At 33.4% G+C, this 20,734-nt stretch overlaps 2 protein-coding genes across 6 annotated transcripts; one reads left to right on the top strand and one right to left on the bottom strand.

The window, feature by feature from the left end:
• The first annotated feature begins 100 nt into the window (after nucleotides 1–100).
• On the top strand, nucleotides 101–3,584 carry LOC108325340 (uncharacterized). 5 transcript variants are annotated; one of them, XM_052874306.1, is made up of 3 exons: nucleotides 101–237; nucleotides 541–623; nucleotides 2,152–3,584. In XM_052874306.1, the coding sequence occupies exon 3, from the start codon at nucleotides 2,160–2,162 to the stop codon at nucleotides 3,426–3,428; it is 1,269 nt and encodes a 422-aa protein (XP_052730266.1). In that variant the 5' UTR covers nucleotides 101–237; nucleotides 541–623; nucleotides 2,152–2,159; the 3' UTR covers nucleotides 3,429–3,584. The 5 variants fall into 5 exon arrangements, with proteins under 5 accessions (XP_052730266.1, XP_052730263.1, XP_052730265.1 ...); XM_052874303.1 differs by having other exon boundaries at nucleotides 118–623; XM_052874305.1 differs by having other exon boundaries at nucleotides 118–623; nucleotides 2,137–3,584.
• An 889-nt stretch (nucleotides 3,585–4,473) lies between these two features.
• Nucleotides 4,474–13,682, bottom strand: LOC108326667 (3-isopropylmalate dehydratase large subunit, chloroplastic). The gene is made up of 15 exons (XM_017560278.2): nucleotides 13,521–13,682; nucleotides 13,241–13,348; nucleotides 12,984–13,154; nucleotides 12,206–12,358; nucleotides 12,029–12,097; nucleotides 11,811–11,927; nucleotides 10,531–10,605; nucleotides 10,325–10,402; nucleotides 9,875–9,970; nucleotides 8,502–8,551; nucleotides 7,076–7,130; nucleotides 6,818–6,949; nucleotides 6,204–6,251; nucleotides 5,923–6,081; nucleotides 4,474–4,858 (listed from the first exon to the last, which is right to left on the bottom strand). Exons 1-15 carry the CDS (start codon nucleotides 13,569–13,571, stop codon nucleotides 4,718–4,720), a joined length of 1,503 nt encoding a protein of 500 aa, XP_017415767.1. The 5' UTR covers nucleotides 13,572–13,682; the 3' UTR covers nucleotides 4,474–4,717.
• Between the last annotated feature and the right edge of the window lie 7,052 nt (nucleotides 13,683–20,734).

Here is a 20,734-nt window from a genome sequence, read left to right as displayed (position 1 = left end):
TATGTAATCGTTTTAACAAGATTGGTGGATCAATTTTTCTTATTTATATATAGGGCTTTTAGCAACTGGCCTTTAGACTTACACTCTATTCTGCCATATTATTGTCCAGGGTTTTCCTTTCTGCATTTTCATGGATTCTTCCTGCACCTTTACAGGGTTTAGGATTTACCTGGGCAATGTAAAAAGTACTCTTTCATGCGAGTCATTGGAAAGATTCTAGATTGATTGATCCGAAAGGTTCAGAATACATTTCTGAAAGTTAAAATTTTGGGTATTGTATTATGAATTGCATAATGTACAACTTTTTATTTTGAATATTGTCCAACATTTTCAATTATATAATGTAGAATGTATTGTTAGATTGTATAGTCCAAAAATAATTCATAGTTATAAAATTATATTTTCAAAATTGCTTGCATAATCCTAGGAACAAAAAGGGGGTAGAGTAGGTTTTTGAATAAATAATCCCTAGTGTGAAGGAACATGAACAGAAAGGGGTAAAGGTAAAGTTTGTAACCCTGACAATGGTTGTTGTGATAGTGTCATAGGTATGCACATTTGGGAATCTCCATCCTTTGATTCTGAGAATACCTGGTAACGGAGGGAACCATCTGCGAATCCTGGTAATTGTTCCTTTCTCCTTCCTCTCAATGCTTAGCTCAATGCATGACCCTTCATTATCACCCCTTTGTTTTTAGTTAATTCACTATCTTCTTCTGTCTTTATTCAGACTGCTAGTGACAACTAAGTGTTTATAAAGGACATAATATAATCCAAAATACAATTTTTAAAGCCAAATTTTTGGATCTTATATATAGTTGGTGTTTCATATAGCTTTGGAAAAAGTAAATTTCGAGTTAGGAAGTTTGTCGTCTTTAAATTTAGACTATTAAATTAAATGTAATTTATGATTTATTTTTGTTCTCATACTGATTCTAACTTAAACAAATATAAGTATTAAAAATATATAAACTTAACATAGGTTAAATGAATACTAATCTTAATATTTATTTTTGTCATCGACTGCCGACGTTAACTTACTTGCTTGTAATATATGCTAATACCGGTTAATTTATTTATTTTTAATATCTATTTAAATTAGTGTTTGTTTAATTTCCACTAACTTAATAATTTTTAATATTTATTTAGTTAAAGTCAAAATTGAGTTTTTTGTTTTTAATATTTATTTTAGTTAGTATTTATTAAATTGACATTACCATAAATATTTATTTATTAAAAATTATTTATATTTTATTTTTTTTAATAATTATTTGTGTGAAACCGATTTAACTTATTCTAATAAGGTACTATATGATCGACATTAATATTTAAAAACTAAATTTATGTCTTTTTTTATTGAATTAATACTTTAATTTGAAATAAAATTATAAAAATACGAGTAACTTATTATTTTTATTATTATAATAAATTAATGCACGAATTGCTTGATGTTGAATTATGGAGATTATTTAAACTGTTTAGATATAATATAAATATTTAAAAAGAGTACGATAAATTGTTAGTATTAGATTTGTTTTTCATTGTCTAAAGCTTTATATAGAAACTAGTTTCAAAATTAGCATTAATATACAATATTACCACAATAAGTTTCATACATACATACGTTTACTATATATGTCACAAATAGCACAGTTAAACACAAACTAAGTCGTAGAAAGTTGTGACATTTTTAAACACGTAAGCATGATTTGTAATGACACAATTTCAAGTCCTACAACATACCTTTTACTAACAAACTAATCCTGATATAGACCGAAATCATAAGAACAAACATTTCCAGATCATGATTCCTAAAAAAGGGAACAAATTAAGGTTGTAAAACTTTCGAGCACCACTGTGATTTGCTATGGTTAGTACAACAAAATTGTTCTCCCTTATTCACAAAATCGCTTATTTCTTTCCCATGCACCTTCACGAAACTCACTCACCATCTTCTTTCTATCCAAAGCATTGAAGCCATAGAACGCTTCTGATAAACTCAACCACAAACACTTTCATTTCAATTTTCCCATTGATCTTGTTGATGCGATTTGATTGTCCTTGCTAACAGTGCTATCATGTCCAACATTTTAGCATGTTTCCAACTCCTAGAACTCAATGTCATATCTGCACAAGACTTGGCTCCTGCAGGTCGTTCAATGAGGACCTATGCAGTGGCATGGATTGACCCAGATCGCAAACTTTCCACTCGAGTTGATTCTCACGGCGGAACCAACCCAACTTGGAATGACAAGTTTGTCTTTCGAATTGATGAAGACTTTCTGTATGATGAAAAGTCTGTGATAACTATTGACATTTACGCTCTTCATTGGTTTCGAGACATTCATGTGGGCACTGCTCATGTTCTCTCCAGTGACATTTTTCCACCACCTTCACAACCTCAACCCCAGAGAAACACTTACACACCCACAGGAATGAGATTCATGGGGCTTCAAGTTCAAAGACCTTCAGGTCGCCCCAAAGGAATTTTGAACATTGGTGCTGCTAGAATTGACAGTTCCATGCGCAGCATGCCTCTTTACATGCAAAACTCCCCAATAGTTGGATACAGTCAAGATGATCATGATCAACCAAAACGTCAAGCCAAGCCAGAGCTTCGACGCTCAAAAAGTGATTCCAGCTCAATGCTTGGCTCAGAAGTGGTAGTTCCCGACCCTCAAGCCAAGACCAAAAGGGAGAGGGCAAGTTCTCAAGTTCTCGCTTCAGAAATAAGCTCCAAGAAGAGTAAAAAGAAAGCTAGCTCCATATTAAGTGCCACATTCATGAAGGGAACCCCAAAAGATGGCAAATTGGGTAGAAAGAAGACTAAAGCGAGAGGCCATGATTCACCAAACAACTTCAATGCAAGGGTAAATGTTGATTACCCAGTAAAGTCCACGCCCAAGCGCCAGTTTCAAAACTCTACCTTTCCAGCCAAGTCTTATAATAACAACAACAATTACGTAGGTAGTGTGAGAGCCACTCCATTGCATGCCTTTGCGATTGCAGACACGACAATGGAATATGGAACCCCGTACCGCTCCAACTTGGGTTGTCGTCCTTTTATGACGGACTCCGAATTAGGTCCGTCAGCTTCGGAGGTGGCGGAGGTGGTGGCGAGACTACCAATGGAGGAGGGGGAGAATTCTACGGAGGGAGGGTGGAGCTTCGATGACGGCGCGGAGGGCCCGCAACCTAAGGGGGAGAGGTGGCAGACGGAGTCCAATGTCACGGGGGCAAGCAGAAAAGGGAAACATTCACGAAGGCATGCAGATGGGTCAAATGGGTTGTTCTCTTGCTTCAGTGTAATATGTGGAGTTGAGTGCTCCATTGTTTGCGGTGGTGGCGGCGGCGGCAAGAAGCATCGCCGGCGGCGGGTTCAAGCAGTGGACAATGAAAGCTTTCTATCAGAAGAGGAGGCGTATTGAGGGGTGCATGCTTGCATGACTGGTCGAACATGGAGATAAGAAAATTATGTGAGAATTCAGTAAACTCAATCTTCGTAATTCATTGTACTTTTTATGTTTATTTTAACCTGATTCTTTTGTACTCCATTGTGTTTCTAATGAATTTCACGTTGCAAATCATATGATCTTTGTTTACTGATGTTGTAGAATGCATTTTTAGATTTTGATGATGGTGTTTACTTTTGGATTTTGAGGGCGGTGAATATTTTCTGAAGAAAAAGAAAGGTGATTTATTAAATCGTATGAAGTAGAACAAAACTTAGTATAAGTTATTATTGTTCTCCAATCAAATTAAAAGTTTCACTTAATTTCTTTCTTCTCATATTACTGATATGAAATTCTAACTGAAAAAAAAAATACCATAAGAATAAATGTTTATCAAATTTGAGAATTTACATAAATTTATGAGAGTTGAAAACTCGATTCGTAAACTCAACTCGTAAGAGTTTATTTCAGATGAAAAAAAATTATATAAATAATATCTTAATTCAAATAAGTCTACAAAATTATATAACTTTAAATAAATAAAATTTATAGTTATATTGTTCATAAAAATAAATATTGTAAAACATAAATACATGAATTATTGTCATTAATTTTGATGCATTTCATTAAAAATATAACTATAATTTTCAAGCTCGCAGAATCGCTCCAAACTCGCGATTTTACACGATCCTACCGATTTCACAGTTGATTCTATCGAGTTTACGCAGAAAACGAGTTTAGTTCTGAATTAATTCGGAAGCCATGTCTGAGAACTCGAGAGTTTGATAACCATGATAAGAATCGTTCTTAATCATACAATATCTTATTTTGTCAAGTGAACAATCCAAAGATAAAACTTTTACAAAAAGTAACGAAGGAGCTTCTACTTTCAAGAACAAACTCTTAATTCAGTAAATTTCAAATTTGAACTTGTATGTTAATCTGAGTTTATCTACCCACATATATGAGTAACTATCAAGATAAACTTGGAACAAACAGAAAGGAGTTACTAAAAGCTGGATTGACAAGAAAATCCATATGAAATCAGTCATTCTAGTAGCTGCAACAATGATCATGCTATACTCAACAAGCACAAGATGAGTCAATCTTCTTTGACATCTACCACAGTGCCAATTTCATAGAAGTTACATAAAATTTCTTCAGGCAAAAAATACTAATGTATTTGTGATCCTGCTGGTATTACCTCGTGGCTAGAGAATACATAACTAACCAAAGTGTATAATAGAATGAGGTGTAACAACTTCCTACTGCAAAAACTCTCTAGGATCAGTAACATAACCAGTCAATGCAGATGCAGCAGCTGTATATGGCGAAGCCAAATATATTTGACCTTCCTTGTGTCCCATTCGGCCCGGGAAGTTCCTATTTGTAGTTGAAACACAAACCTGCACAACCAGAATGTAAGCAATGGGGTAAATTATTCAGATTCTCAATATCATCACTTGGGTAGAAAGCATATAAATGCAATCATACGACAAAGGAGAAACCATTTAATCCCTTGGCATAACATAACAGTATCACTTGCTTAAATATTCAGAAGCATACAGCTTTATGATCTACAAAAATCTATAGAACTTCAAGATATATAATATGATTGCATTGCATGTACTAGATAGCCACCATAAAAATTAAAGTATATTTCAGCCTAACCATTTCAGGCTTCTCTGATAGTCAAATACAATTCTAGAAAAGTTTTTTTTTTTTTTTAAGTACCCTTTTGTAACCAAGAAAGACCAAAATAGATATTCTACCGAAGCTGATTAGAGAGACTTCTAATCTTAATGAAATGAAATCTTTTAAAAGTTGTGTCAGATAGCCCTAACTTTATATTCTCACCCAACTTTCTTCATTATTTTCAAGCCAGAAACAAGTTTCTACTTTTACCCTTTGTTCACTTGAATGAATTTGGGGGAAAATGATTGACTGGATTTGAAAGGATTTAAAGATAAATTTTTTGGTTGTTTAATTGAGTGAATTTGGAGATAAATGAGAGTGAATTTGGAAGCAACATTTGTGAGAATTAGTGTAGGATTTGATTGATGTGACAGATTAAAAAAATTTACTTCCAAATCGACTCTCACTTACTTCCAAATTCACTCAAATAAACAACAAAAGAATTTATCTTCAAATCCTCTCAAATCCACTCAATTACTCTCTTCCAAATCCATTTAAGTGAACAAAGCCTTAAGGAATTTGGTTTTGTTTTACAAATTACAGATTTTAAGCTAAATGTCAACTATCAATCGATTGTAAAATAAAAATTACAAATTATTTGTAACATTGTAGTTAGTATTGCACAATTCACATGATGATTCACCCGATTCAGTGCCAAGACAGGTCAGTGCCAAGATTTTCAATTCCATCAATGTAATAAGGATAAATGTAACATAGGGAGAATTTGAACTACACTTGTCAATTGCAAGATGTGGGGAAGAAGTAGGGAACTTGCCTGAGGTTCATTCATGCGTGCATAAGTATCTTTTGGGCCACCCAAACAAGCACCACAACTAGGACTAGCTGGAGTGTCACACCCAGCTTCTTCAAATATCTGTGAGCAAGTCTTACCACCAGATCCAGGAACTGGGATGCTGTATACGTCCATCCAAACCTGAAATTTCATTAATAGATACCAGTTGGAAAATAGTCATCTAGCATTATTTCCCAATAGAACTTTATTAATAACTGTACATCAACTGATGAAAATATACAAACATGAGCTTCTTTTCAGACCTTTTGGGTAGCAGGCACAAGAAACGTGGGAACTTTGACCTTTTTACCCTGCAGATTCAGACATTTTCTAAGTTAGGGGAAGTAGTTCTAGGATTCATGTTGGAAATATTAATAGTTAATGGACTTGGGAAATAATATGTTTACATATCAAAATGATAGTCCTCATGGGTACTAGTGACTAGAAAGTTACATGCAATTAACAACTGTAGCGTAAGAAATAGTCTCCACCAAGTCTATCAAAATCCTATTATATGGATATTTTGCATAACACATGTAACACATTCTATTGAATAAGCAAGCACATAATCCCATTCTAAATTATCGCTATAAAATAATATTAAGTTACCTCTATTTTCTGGTCAAATTTAAATAATTCATGGGAGAGACATAGGCACAAAGGTCACAAAAAGGCTGGTAAATTCTATAAGCAATGCAAGATAAAATACCATACAAGAAAACACGATGACCAGTCCCATACATTTTAGGATACAAATTGGTTATGCCATACTAACAAATGAAAATAATAGTAAAAAAGTCTAGGACTCAGCTAGAAAAGCTTCCAGTAATATCTTATCATAGATTATAGATATACAATAGGAAAATATGATGCTTACTGATGCCAGAAAAACTTTTGCTGCAGCCATGAAATCCTCTGTTTTCCCACCTGTACAAGATCCTATATATACTCTGTTAATCTTCACGTCCTTGCACTCTCTTGCCAGAGCACGGTTATCAGGAGAATGAGGCTGCAACATTTATAAGCATAATATTAGCAAGGGAACCTAATGGCAGCATCATATAATAACAACACAAATGCATAGAAAATAAATACAATACAAAAAACCTCACTGGAAATGCAAACAAAGACTAACCTTGGCCACCACTGGCTCCAATTTTGAGACATCAAATCTATACTCTGAGAGAAATCTAGAGAACAACAAAAAAAGGGTGTTACTAATAGATAAACCTGACTACCATTGAATACTATTTCTGCAGCTAAATCAAGTTTTTCTCCAGTACAAAGATTATAGACATTTTTTTTCCTTCCCCAAGTTTAATTCATAAGGGATGCAGGTTAAAAAATTATTTGTTAGAGATCACACATAGACTAGAGATATAATCATGTTATAAGTAGGCAAACCTCACCTACAATCCGGTTTTGTAAGGTTTAATAAGTTCACTTTCTAAAATGGTATAAAAATGCATTATGACCAGGTTTATTAAACTTATTGCGTCACCCACTTTTAGACCAATTATCGAACCACCAACAAATATCTAAACTCTCATTCCCTATCGTAAGAGACTGTGTTGTAGATCCCAAATCAATTAGGGATATAATCATATTATAGTATATAAGTAGTTCTAAGAGTGTTAACAAGCAAAATTCATGCATCAAAGCTTGGTTTGATAAATTAAACCCATATGTATCTTGAGAATCCAAGGGGGTGATCATAACTAGATCTATATAGCATGCCAATTTCAATATAACATTGCCAAGAAGCAGCTATCATAATCATAACACACCGAAACATAAGGATAGCAAATAGTTAGTCTTATACTTTCTTCATGAGTACCATATCATCCTCCTCATAAGATGAAACATTTTCTTCGTAAAATCCCCAAAGTCAATATGAAATCCAAAGTTGTTCTTCCCACAAAGTAAATATCAATTCCTTTACTCATACTCCAATGACAGGATAAGAGTATGAAAATCTGTAACTATACTATACCCATATTGAAAAGTCGATATGAAACAACACAATAAGATTTTCCTTACCATGTTGAGAAAGCGTGAAAGAAGAGACACAAACTGGCTGGAAAACCATGTGTCTCAACTACACACCAAGTCTGGTTTATATAGAAATATTGCTTTAGTATCATAATTACATGATATTCAGTTTCTCAAATAACTAACATCAAATTGATAAGTATCCAATCACTAGGAGAACCCACCCTCAAAAGTTAGCTATTAAAGGAGCAAAACCAAACACTTACGCTCTACCAAGCATCCATATTACACAATGGGGGACTTAAGCACCCCATAATACCCAAGTTCCCATCACAACAAGTCAATCTACATTATTCTAATAACTCATGAAAGAAATCTAAAGTAAATGCATAATATTTGATACTCATTCTCAGTGTCTATTTATACTGACTATGGATTTTATATAGTGTCCATCAAAACTTTCAACAGATAGAAAGTATCTTATTAAATACAAAGTTATACAAAAGCATTGAGCTTTCCCGACACTGAATAAAACCAGGAAAATCAAGAATTTAGAAAACTAGAACTACCTTGCTTTCTGGTCGCTATAAACAGGCTCATATGACAGAGATGTCTTGCCCTGCAAAAAGAAATGCAAACAATATTAAAACTAATACTATAAAAGACAGTATCAAAGAGAATGCAAGATTAAATGGACACTAAATATAGCCACCCATTTCATCAATACAGCCAAACTGAATGAGATGTATAATTCAGAAGGCAAGATTAATAATTGGAAACCAAACCAATAAAAAAAGAAAAAAAGATAATACTTTCACTATCAAATGCCAATCAAGATTATCCACGATAGACAAATTACTGTACATTCCTCTCAATGATTCTGAGGTACATCATGATATTGTGATGTTTACCAGATCTTCTAACACCCTCTCAAGGCAAACCTTACTAAGCTTTTAACCTTGTAACAAAAAAAAAACCTCCACAAAAGGAAATAGCATAAATACGAAGTGTGAAGTGCACCCATAAATCATAGCTAAAAGGGCAACTTGCAGATGCTAAAGCTGACCACTGCTGGAAAGATAACTCAACAATACAGATGCAATGATCATTAGCTTGATTTAAATTTCTCAGCAAGCTATAAATATGGCATGAACTAAAACTTCACCAAGATAAGTATTTGGAAACTTCAAACATCAAGAAGAAAACAAGAAAACAGAGATCTAGTAATCTTGGAAATTAAATCTTGCAAGGGCACCGTAAGTCATAGCCAACATAAGTTACCATTAGAATGATCATTAACGGAAACAGAAGTCATTTCATGCAGGTATGATTACCAGTGGGAATGGGAAGATGAGTAACACACTAAACTCAGCTGGAAAATCAAACACCCAACAAAGACCAATGGCACAACAAAGGTCAACTTTGAAGAGCCCAAGGTTTTACAAACCCCATACATCCCATACATCCAATGTGGAACTCGATCCCTCTCTTTACAGTGAAATTAGATCTTAACATTCTTATATAAATTATCTATTTAATTTGACAAACGAAATTCCAAATTTTGAAAAAACTCGACAGTTGAATGCTAACAATAGAAGTTATGGAGGATGATGTCAAGCTTAAGATAACAGGTTTAGATAAGAAAGAATATACATAAAGGAGACTCCACATAATAAGACATTGAATTGATATAGTTAATGATGAGGCAATACACAGCACCAACCACTATTAAACTTGGGCATATTATCCTAGGCTCCCAATTCTAATCAAATTATGAAAAAGATTAGGAAATTTAAAGAAATATGGAAACCACAGCAAAGTGATTATCTAAGAAATATTTTAGGATACAATCAATATATTAAGACATTTAACATCAACCAAACGGTACTAAAATCTTTTCAGAGGCACAATATCAATTTCAGAGAATCTCAGTGGGACAAACCTCAAGATATTTAAATGTAGTACTATCAGCAGGAACAACACCATTCTTTCCACCAGCTTCGACAACCATGTTGCACAATGTCATCCGTTCTTCCATCTATCCAGGAGGAACAGGTTACCAAAATAACAATTACAATCAAAAGAAAAAGGGTTCACAGATTGAAGAAATACATAAGGCTCATTTACTTGTGTTTCTGGTTCCTGTTATAACTTTTTAATTACAAAGCCACCAACTGTTTTCAATTGTCTTTCTGTTTTCAAATACTTGTAAAAGAGACATTGAAAACGACTTTTTTTTTTCGGTTATCTGAAGAAATCTTTCAAAACAGGAAACAAACTGGGAACAATATAACAGTTTTGCAATTAAAAAGAGAAAACGAAAAAATGGAAATACAAGTAAACGAACTCTTAGTGTTAAATCATAACATGACATCTTGCTCTACATGCTTACAGTTAAACTTTCAACAGTTGTGCCAACAAACTCCATAGCTTTATATGTTGCACCAGCCACACCTATTTCACCAATAATCTGTAAGGTAAACCATTAACCACTGTAAGGATGTAAATTTTATATTTTCCAAATGAAAATAAGCTAACAGTCACAGTCACCTAGTACTATGGCATGTCCAAACCAAAGTACAGGACCAAGGCACTTACTTGCAGAATTAAATCCTTTGAAAGCAAATAATCAGGCATTTCTCCATCCATTACAAATCTCAAAGTTGGGGGCACCTGCATTTTAAATACAATATATTATGGATTAAAAAATGAGTGCATCAAGTAAAACAAATAAGTTAACAAGCTTATAAGCTAGTTTGACCAACACAAAAGTGTTTGGCAAGTTACTTCAAAGTATTTTAAGAGTTTTTAACTGATAAGCTACATACAAACTATTTCCTCTAACTTCTAGCTTGTAACATATAGCTTATTTAATTTTCTTTCTTTACTATCCCTTAGATTTTAATACATTTCTTCATTGTCCTTAATTCTTTATCCATTATTATCTATTTTCATTATAAATTGAAGTAAATAATGCTTCATTACATGAAGCTAGGTAAAAACTCACACACAATGAAAATTATATCAAAGAAACTCAATGCAAAAATAGTTTAAAATGAGAAATAAAAAATTTAAATTTCTGAAAGTAAATAAAAATTGAATTTGATTAATACTCATTAGATCAACTAGTTTAAATAAAATAATATATCCATATAAAAAAAGCATATATAACTTTTAAAACTTAAATATAAGCACAAAAGAGTTTAAAAAAGAATTTGATTGTTTTTAAAAAAATCAATAATTGTAATTACATAATACATTTTTGTCTAGAAAACACAAATTTGATTTATATGATAAAACTTATGTAGTTATGTCCTTTTATGACATTTTTACATTTACCAATCAGCTAGTTGTAACAAACACTTCTAATCCAATAAAATAGCTCATCTGGTCAGAACTCTTAAGTTATGAGCTTATCAGCCAGTTTTTCCAAACACACCCTATCTCTACTATTAACAAATTAAACAAAAAGGTACTATTCCATCTTTATTCTTGTCCCAAAATATTCAAAGAAATCTTTATTCTGTTTTTTATGTTTTGCTCTCATAGTATATTCAAATTTTTTTGCACTCAAAATGGGAAGATAAGTCTTGGAAATACAGAGCAGCCAAACAATATGTTCTTTCAAATATTTGAATATTATAAATTATAAATAGTTAAAAGAAAGAGACACAACAAAGTTGGTTGCAAATTCTAATCAGTAATAAGAGAAAAATGACATAAAAAGAGAAAATAAAACACATTAAACTTTTCATTCTAGAACTAGCAAAGATAAAACCTTGTGCTGGAGTTGATGATAAAGGTAAAAAAATATATAATGGTTCTACAGAATATCTTCTATTAAAAACCAAGAGATGTGAGTCTTGAGCAGAAGCTACCTTGAGCAGAAGTTTCCCAGTTCCCAGCACAAAACCGGCATCAGTATTTCCAATCCCTGTAGCAAATTGACCAAATGCTCCAGCAGTACATGTGTGAGAATCAGTACCTAAGAGAACCTGCAGGTAACCGTGAAATTAAAAAAGCAGGAACCAAAGTTATGCTAAACAAATGAACAATACATCACCACAGTAAAATTATCTTGTTATACTAAACAAACCTCTCCTGGCCGACAATGACCTTCCTGTGCAAGAGCAACATGGCAAACACCCTTATAGTCTGGATTTGCCTGCAGTTTTATAATCTCAGAGTCAATGTTCTTGGAAATTGTGCATTACAAAGCATTTAAAGAATTGAGTCAGACAAATAAAGATTTAAATATAAAAAAAATGCATACCTTAAAATTACTAAGATCCTTAATATCATAAAAATATTTTATATTTTGCTCCTGGCAGAAATCTCTTAATATGTCCACATTGCGATTGGCACGTTCATCACTTGTAAATATATAGTGGTCAGGTATTATTACAAGCTTTTCACGGTCCCAAACCTTCAAATGAATAACACAATCAGGAAAACACAGAAATAAAAAAACACAATCAGGAAATCACAGGCGTGAAAACACAATCAGGAAATCATATAAGTTAGGTCTCAGCATGTAACGAGATTAACTGCCAACCAGTCCTAGAAAAATTAGAATCACTCTAAGAGCCACATAAGTATAAGAACACGCAAGAAAATTTCCAGCAAAGGCAACTTTCAAGGTAAAAGAATCAACCGTGTAATGGACATGAAAAAGTGCACAATCAAACCAGTAATGTATTTTGAAGTTCCCACTTACAAAAGTAATAATCATTTTACATCCCTTTTCAGCACTCAATGCTAGAACCTCTCACATGACTTCTAAACCGACAAAGTTCCCACCCAGAAAGCACAAAGCTACATTCAACAAACAGAACCTATCCCGTAGATTGTCCTTCAAAATCAATTTCACCACATGACCCCAATCCTACTTTCTTCAACAACCCTCACAATTCATCTTTTCTCGAACCGTCCTCAAAGTTCCAATAGACTTCCAATCCAACAGCACAATCAATGAAGAACCATCAGAAAAATCAAAACTCCCATAAAAGATAGTCTTGAGTAATACCAGCTAAGCCAATTAACTAACTCACCTTAGCATCCTCACCAAACTCCTTCTTGAAAATCCCAATAGAACCGGGCCCGCAAACATCATGTGTCATCAAAATATCAACATTGACCCAAACATTGTCCCCAGGGCTCAACTCGGCCTTCTCAGAAGCTCTGGCCAATATCTTCTCAGTCATGGTCATTGCGGTTCTCACCTGAAACACATAAAAATAAGCAAAATTCACACACAAAAACTCAAAATCAACTCCAGAAATCCAAAAGGGAGCCCGAAAAACTCAACTGATCCAGTGGTAGAAGGCTGGCGCTGAGGCGCCGCCACAGAACAACGGATTCTCTTTGGAACCGCTTTGAAGCATCTCTGAGAGGAGAATGCGTAGAGAGAGAGATCCTTCAGAGAGACAAACAAAAGAAGAAAAAAGGGGTTAGTATGGGGCAAAGCTAACCCATTGGAGAAACAGGGGTGGAGAAAAATGAAGTTTTTTGAAGCATGAGAAAGAGAAGAAAGTGAATGACGACTATGCTTGGGGATTGGGAGCATAGAAGGGAATCATAGAACGAACCTTTGTGCGGAGAAAGGAAGTGAATGATGGAGAGAGAAGAGAAGAAGCCATGGATTATCGATGTTGAAGCTGTGATGAACACAAAACTAGTCAGTGGAGGCTGTGTCCTTTATTACCCTGTTTTGATTGAGTGTCTCTGTTTTTTTTTTCACAAGTCTTAGGAATTCTGAGTGAAATTAATTAATGAATTAATAAATAAACTAAAAGGAGGATCGTGTGATGCACGAGTACGTATGGTCTCTAAAAACTATCAGGGAAGATTTTTTTAGTATGATATAGTTTATTAAGGTAATGAAGTAATATTTGTAATTGTCTCGACATTTAAATTATTGATAAAATTTAACCATTTAAAATAATATGGAAAATGAGATATTAATTGTAATCATGCATAGGACATAACAATTTGTTGAATGATGATCCCTTCACCTCCCATCTTCTTCACCATCCCATCTTCTTTTTACATCTTTTCAATATTTTTTAAATTCCAAATTTATCTTTTTACTTTTACTTTTATTAATTTTATTTTTTATTTTTTAAAACCTATTCCCAACTCATAGCAAGCCCTACCCCCTTTCCCCACTGTTACTTCCTCTCTTCTTCTTAGTTTTCACTTCCGTTGATACAACATTCTCCGTTTTGGTTTCTCCTTTCTTTCTTCTCTCCATTGGTGCGTTGGTGGTGCATAGTTCGGTGGTTGCCTTCAACGGACATCCGACGGACGTGGGCTTTCGTTTAAGGACAAACGAATATCCGACATCCGTTGTAACCGCGGAATCGGGTTGAATAGGTTCTGATTAGGATTTCTGCGGAAGGAATTTTAGGTTACCGCCATTGTCATCGTCGTCGAGTCTGAGTGAGTTTGCGATTGTCCTTGCAAACCACGACATGGTTTGGTTTGATTGATTACAGCCTCTTACCAGATTTCGATCACCACTTCCTCCCAACTCAAGGCTCCCCTCCTTCACCGGATAAGCTCATACTCTGTCACACCGTTTCAGATTGCACAAACCAAAAATTTTTATTATTTGCGTTTAATTCTAATTTCCCATTAGCTTTTTCTAATTCATTCTTATTTCTAACTCTGCAACCTTTCTTCATTCGAAATGAGATTAAAGGCAATTTTGAAAAACATGTCATTTTTCTTTGTTAATTATGTTTACGTTTACATTTCTTCACATTTTAATTAATTAAATATTTTTAATCAAACCTTAAATTAATAGATTATGCTTCAATTTAGTCAAATAAAACTTATGAAGTTGAGACTTAGTTCAAAGGTGCTCAACCTTCTCAGTATTTCCTTTATGAATCTCACATTTATATCTTCGAAAACTTTATCATTTGAATTTTTATTATAAAACTCGTGGTGCCATTTTTAACCACAATCACGTATGAATATCAACACACAAAATATCATGTCCCAATATTTACACAAAATAAAATTGATTGAATACACAAAGAATACAATTAAACAAACTAAAATCAAGAAATTAAAATTTTAGAGGATGAAATCTAATTTGTTTTGTATGAGAATCAAAATGGACATATTATTATTTTACCATGGTTAATGATACAAGGATATTCGATGAAAACTATTAATGAAAGTGGTTGGTTGTTGGATAAAAAATAAATAAAAATTAAATATTATTGAAGGACAAAAATGGAATGAAGAGCTGTAGAAAACAATACGTGGTAATGGAGGGAGTAACACTCTAATTTATTGTAGTTAAATTTAGATTACTGTCTAAATCATGTTTATTTATTGAGAAAATTTAGACAATATCGTGTAAAATTTTAATATCGATTTTTATAGAATATGATATTTCATCCTTAAAAAAACTGCCAGAGTTTTCTATATCTATTACATAGTTAATGATATTTGCATAATAATAAAGAAAGCTCATACATAGTATACAAATATAATAATTTTAAAACTAAAACAAAATACTCTTTGTCAGACCCATTAAAAATCCATCCAAAACCCAGCTGAGTGGAAGACAAGTGTCGAGGAAGGAGAACTGAAAAACAGAAAGTAGAAGACAGGTGTGAGCAGCGGAGTGGGCGTTCGCTAATGACGGTAGGAGTAAAATTCTAGGTTTTCAAAAATTCACGCCACTTCTTCATGCTTACCTTCTTCTCCAAATTTCCGAAACCATTTTCTCCTCCTTCTCTCTAAAAAGCTCTTACTTCTCTCTAAGAAATCCTCATTTTTCCTTCCTCCGATCACCACTCAGGCACCATTTCTACTTTCCCGGCGTCGAGGGCGTCCGTTTGAACCGATCAGTTTCAGATTCTGGACTGGTAAGTTCATCTCTCTCAGTCGAGTGGTTTTTTTGTGCATGCAAGCCTAGTTTTGGCTGCTTGAATTGATCACCTTTCCATATTTAATTCTGATAGTGTGTTGGTCCTTTACTCTGGTATAGTTTTGAAATCGGTGAGCTTTAAGGGTAGAAGAAACCATAGTGGTGAACCTGTATTCTGCCTCTGTAAACGTTCGGTCATGCTTAGAGGTAAGGGAAGCTTATATAATTTGATTAAGATTCTTGTTTTGAATGAATGTACGTTCGTTGATTTCTGAATGAATATGAAGTATGAGTGTTGATATGTTTTGACTGTATGAAGTATGAATATTTACTATGATATGGATGTATGAAGATAGATGTTGAGAAATGTATTGATAAGATTATGAATTCTAAGTCTAGAGTTTTATGTGAAAATTGATGTTCGTCACTGAAGATCTTTGACAGTTGGGTTTTCCTGTAGACTCGGTTGGAACTGGATTCTTTCATTTGGAAAGAATTCCAATTGAGGACCGAGCGTCTTTGTTCAGTAATATCTGTATATAAGCGTTCAACCAAGGATATTCGTTCCTTGGTGTTTGACGATAAACTTAAGTATATCTATTGTATTTGTATATTTCGTTCGTTCGTAAACACTATTTAAATGGTATCTTATTATATTTATCAAGCCTTTCTTCTATAAGATTAGTAGTGCTCGGTCTTACACCAAGCGCTCGTACTAAGTAGTGCTCGGTCTTACACCAAGCACTCGTACTAAGTAAGTGCTCGGTCTTACACCTAGCGCTAGTTCTCATTTCCGTAATCTATCTTTATAATAAGAACGTTCGTCCAAACTCAATAGTGTTTGCTCTCTACAGTGCCCGGTCTTCGACTGGCATTCGGTTTCCTTGATGTTTAACTCATTAAGAAGCTAAGTATTTATTGGCGTTCGGTTTCTTCATATGATTCCGTCAAGTGCTATTATTTGATGTCCTACAGTATCTGTCTTAATTGGTTTCAGCCTAGAGTCTTAGTACTCAGCCTAGGCTTTACAGTGTTCGGTTTGAACTCTCAAGAGTCAGTTCATTAAATTGGCTCACTTGGTAAACAACATTCGATTATATTAGTCTCTGAGAAGTATTATTATATTCGGTCCTTTTCACAACTAGTGAGTAACTTATCAATTTGATTATGTTTGAGTTGGAGACATCTCGGTCTCACTCCAAGTGTTCGGTCTTGTTCTGGATTAAAAACTAACGTTTGGTATTTGGTATCCTACGGGATCTTTATTCAAATTGGTTAAGTTGAAGTTTTAATGATGAAAGATGATGGAATATGATATGGATGAAATGACTTTGATTATGAAAGAGTATTCCGGGGAGGAATATCTCATGAATGGATATTGGAATTGGTAAAGTATGAATGTGGGCACGCTAAGCTAGCAGATCATCCTCATATTCCGTGATTACTCGTTCTCACGTAGAGAAGGGTAAGTCATGTGTGACAGGAGGTCCTAGTCCTTATGGTTAATTTGGACAGATAGGACTAACCTCGGGTGGCAGTTGTTGAGGGTATCCCAGTTACTACATCACCCGGGTGCACGAACGTCGTAGCTACACAGAATTCATACAGTCCGAACAATCAGAGTATAGTATTAGGCTTTGCATGAAGGAGTTAATGATTTATCTTGTTTAGTTGATTGTGTGAAATATATGTTGATACATGAATTAAATTACATAAGCTTACCCTATTTTCCTGTCTTGTCCGTTTTGTACGTTCGGTCGTTTGTCCTGTTGTAATGATCATCCGTGTGGATGTGAGCAGAAGGAGAAGAGATGCTGGAAGAAGCGCTGGAAGAAGAAAGTTTGGTCGAGGTAGAAGTTAAGACCGAACAGTAGAACCGTTCGGTCAGTAGTTAGTTTATTTGTACGATGATCGTTCGATCATCTTTTACCTTTTTCTTTTGTAAGACCGTTCGATATAGGCCTTTTGTAAACCGTTCGATCTAGATTGCTTATTTGTACAATTTTAACTTTCTCATTATTCTGTAAAATACCAAAAACTGAAATTTGTTGTTTTTCTGCTTTTCAAATCTTGTAGAGTTGTAAAAAAGGATTAGAATTAATTAAAAAAAACAAAAAAATTGCTTAGCATCGAATATTAACAAAATTCAATGTCAATTTGATTAACGTCGAATTTTTTAAATTCGACATCAATTTAATGTCTCCCGATATGATGTCGACCTCGAATTCGATGTGAAAGGCCAAAAAACAACGACGTTATACGATATTTTTGTACTAGTGTGTTGTAGGAAAACCTTTTGTCAAAGGTAGTTTAATAACCTTGTTAAAGATTAAACACTTTATATAAGTTGTCAAACACTTAGAATTATAAAGTTTTGTTTAATGTGCAAGTTTAGAAATAAATGTTTTTCAATCGTTTAGTTAAATCTACTACTGTATTTTGAGAAAGATAACTCTTAATAAGGATAATGTTTGGTTGCAAGAGCTTGTATGAAACGATTAAGTTAATAAGTAATTGCAAAGTTTATAAGAAAAACGTTTTGCAAGACTGAAGTATTAAACACACAATTATTTCATACTGTTTCACTCCACCAAGCCACGTCTAGTTCTCCTCTAAGATCTCTTAGAGGATTCCACTATAATCTTCAAACAGATTACAACTAAGTATTTGCATCACTCCTAGTATCACCTAGTCAATCCTAGTAACCTCATTACTCTACTAGACTTGAGTATCACTCACTCTTGGTTGTGGAGTATTCTTCACCATTTCTGGTATCCCTAGACAATCACAATATCTTCCTGATATGTTGTCTAGTTGAGTTTCACTCACTCTTGATTTCTGCTAGACAAACCCGTTTAGTTACCATTTAACCCCACCGAGTTAGTTATTAAGTATTTGTATTCTCTTCAGAATGTGCAATCAATCAGATCCGCTTACAAGTCCTTAGAAGATTACTCTCATAGAGAAGATGTGTTTACAATACAATTCAATTTAACTTACTTTTAGAGTTTTCTCTCTTTTTACAAATGTAAGCTTATAATTCTATGAAGCTTGAGAGTATTTTCTTTTTTTTACCTTGTTTTTCTTTTCAGATGATTTCTTTCGTATTGGTGTGCTTATTCTCTTGATCTTCTCTTCAAAGATCTTCAATTTATAGGTTTCAAGAAAATATCTGTTAGATAGTACTTGTTTTGATCTTCGGATCTTCTTAAACTTTTTGTAGGTAACGATGGTAGGTTAAAGTCAACTTGTGAGAGTAGACATGTTTTTTCAGTACTTTATGAAAAGTAGGTTGTACAAACTCTTTGGCGCAACTTTTGATAAAGAGAACATTCCATAAATGTCTTACTTGTCTCTAACGTCCACTTCTGACTTGTATATGATAGAGCAGGTGGATACTTGACATAAGTAATTTCCAAAGAGTAGAGTAGATATACATGCAGACATATATGTTCTTTTTCTAATCACTTTTGTTGTTTTGAAACGTTGAGCATTTAATGTTCTTTAATGCATATTCATTTTAATGTGTGCTCAGAAGAACTATAAGCTTTTCAAATTTTCTATTGCTCAAGCAAGATTTGGTCATTTAACCATTTCTGTAGAGATTCCAATCAGTTCATAAAGGTTTCATCATTGGACGAAAACGTCGTTTGGTACAAGGTATTGTTTGGCCTATAAGGAGTTTCCTAACAACGCTTTGTTTAATGATCTTCATTTGGTTTAAGAATGCGTTTAGCAAGATGTCTTTCAATGCATGCTTTTGGAGCAATGTTTATATCTTTTAGCGTGTTTATCAAAAACATTATTTTGCTCATTATTGTGAGAGTTCGTCTAGCTTGTTCAGCAAAGTATAACAAGATCGCGTTTAGAAAGACTCTCATATAGCACATTGACACATTTTGTGAGGAAATCGTTTAGTAGTGTACTACTAAGATATTAATGTGTTTACTAAAATATTAGTGTGTTTACTAAGGCTTTTCATAAAACATTTAGATTTCATAAAGGTTTTTCACAAAACACTTATCTTCCAACTATATTACTTTTCCAAATATAATACTTTGTCATATGTTCATTTTGTTTATTGTTGTTTATTAAACTTCAAAACATATTGAGACGTTAGACGGTCTAGTCTTATAAACGATCTTGTCTTACAAGTAAAGATATTGGCAAGTTGGACATTGTATGGAAAAAAGATGGAGGAGATTAGCTTAATTTCATTGTGCTTTGTTCTTTAATGAAAATTCATACTGTGAGCTATATTAGGAGTTATTTGATTTTCACAGTAGTAATTTGAAGATCTTGAAAAAGTAATTTATCTATTATAATGCATAATTAGCGGTGGCTAGAACTCAATACTTCATTTATGAAGAAGTGCGAGAAACCATGATCTCATATAAGCTTCAAGAGTTTGAGCATAATAAATTGAGTTTGAGTGTTTTAAAGTCAAAGTACAAAAAGGAAAAAAGAAAAACGAGAGAAGTCAAAGTATTCATTAGAAGATAAGGTAGAGAAATTGTTAGAATTATAAGTGTAAATCTAAGTCCCACATTGGATAGAAATGAGAAAGTAGAACATTATATAAAGACTCATTAACCTATTGCCTTAAGGTTCTAAGATTTTGGGTAAAGAGTAATATTAATCTCTAATGTAGATGGACTCAGGTCTCATTAATGTTGTATGTTTGAATTAGATTAATATCTTATTTCTTTGAGTTACCAATCAAAAATATTATATGTTTGAATCTTATTTCTTTGAGTTACTAATAAAAAGGTATCTTGAGAATATTTTATACCTGAAAACCCTTTAGCTTAACAATAATTTCTTTTAAACTAATATTCTTTTGTTTATTGAAATTCAAAGGTTAAAATTGATTCATAAAAATATTAATGTTAAAATGAAAATTTCTTGATGTAC

The sequence above is a fragment of the Vigna angularis genome, chromosome 3, assembly GCF_016808095.1.
Source record: "Vigna angularis cultivar LongXiaoDou No.4 chromosome 3, ASM1680809v1, whole genome shotgun sequence".
Lineage (NCBI taxonomy): Eukaryota > Viridiplantae > Streptophyta > Magnoliopsida > Fabales > Fabaceae > Vigna > Vigna angularis.
The sequence above is the reverse complement of the archived record's forward strand: the minus strand, read 5'-3'. Positions and strand labels throughout refer to the sequence as shown.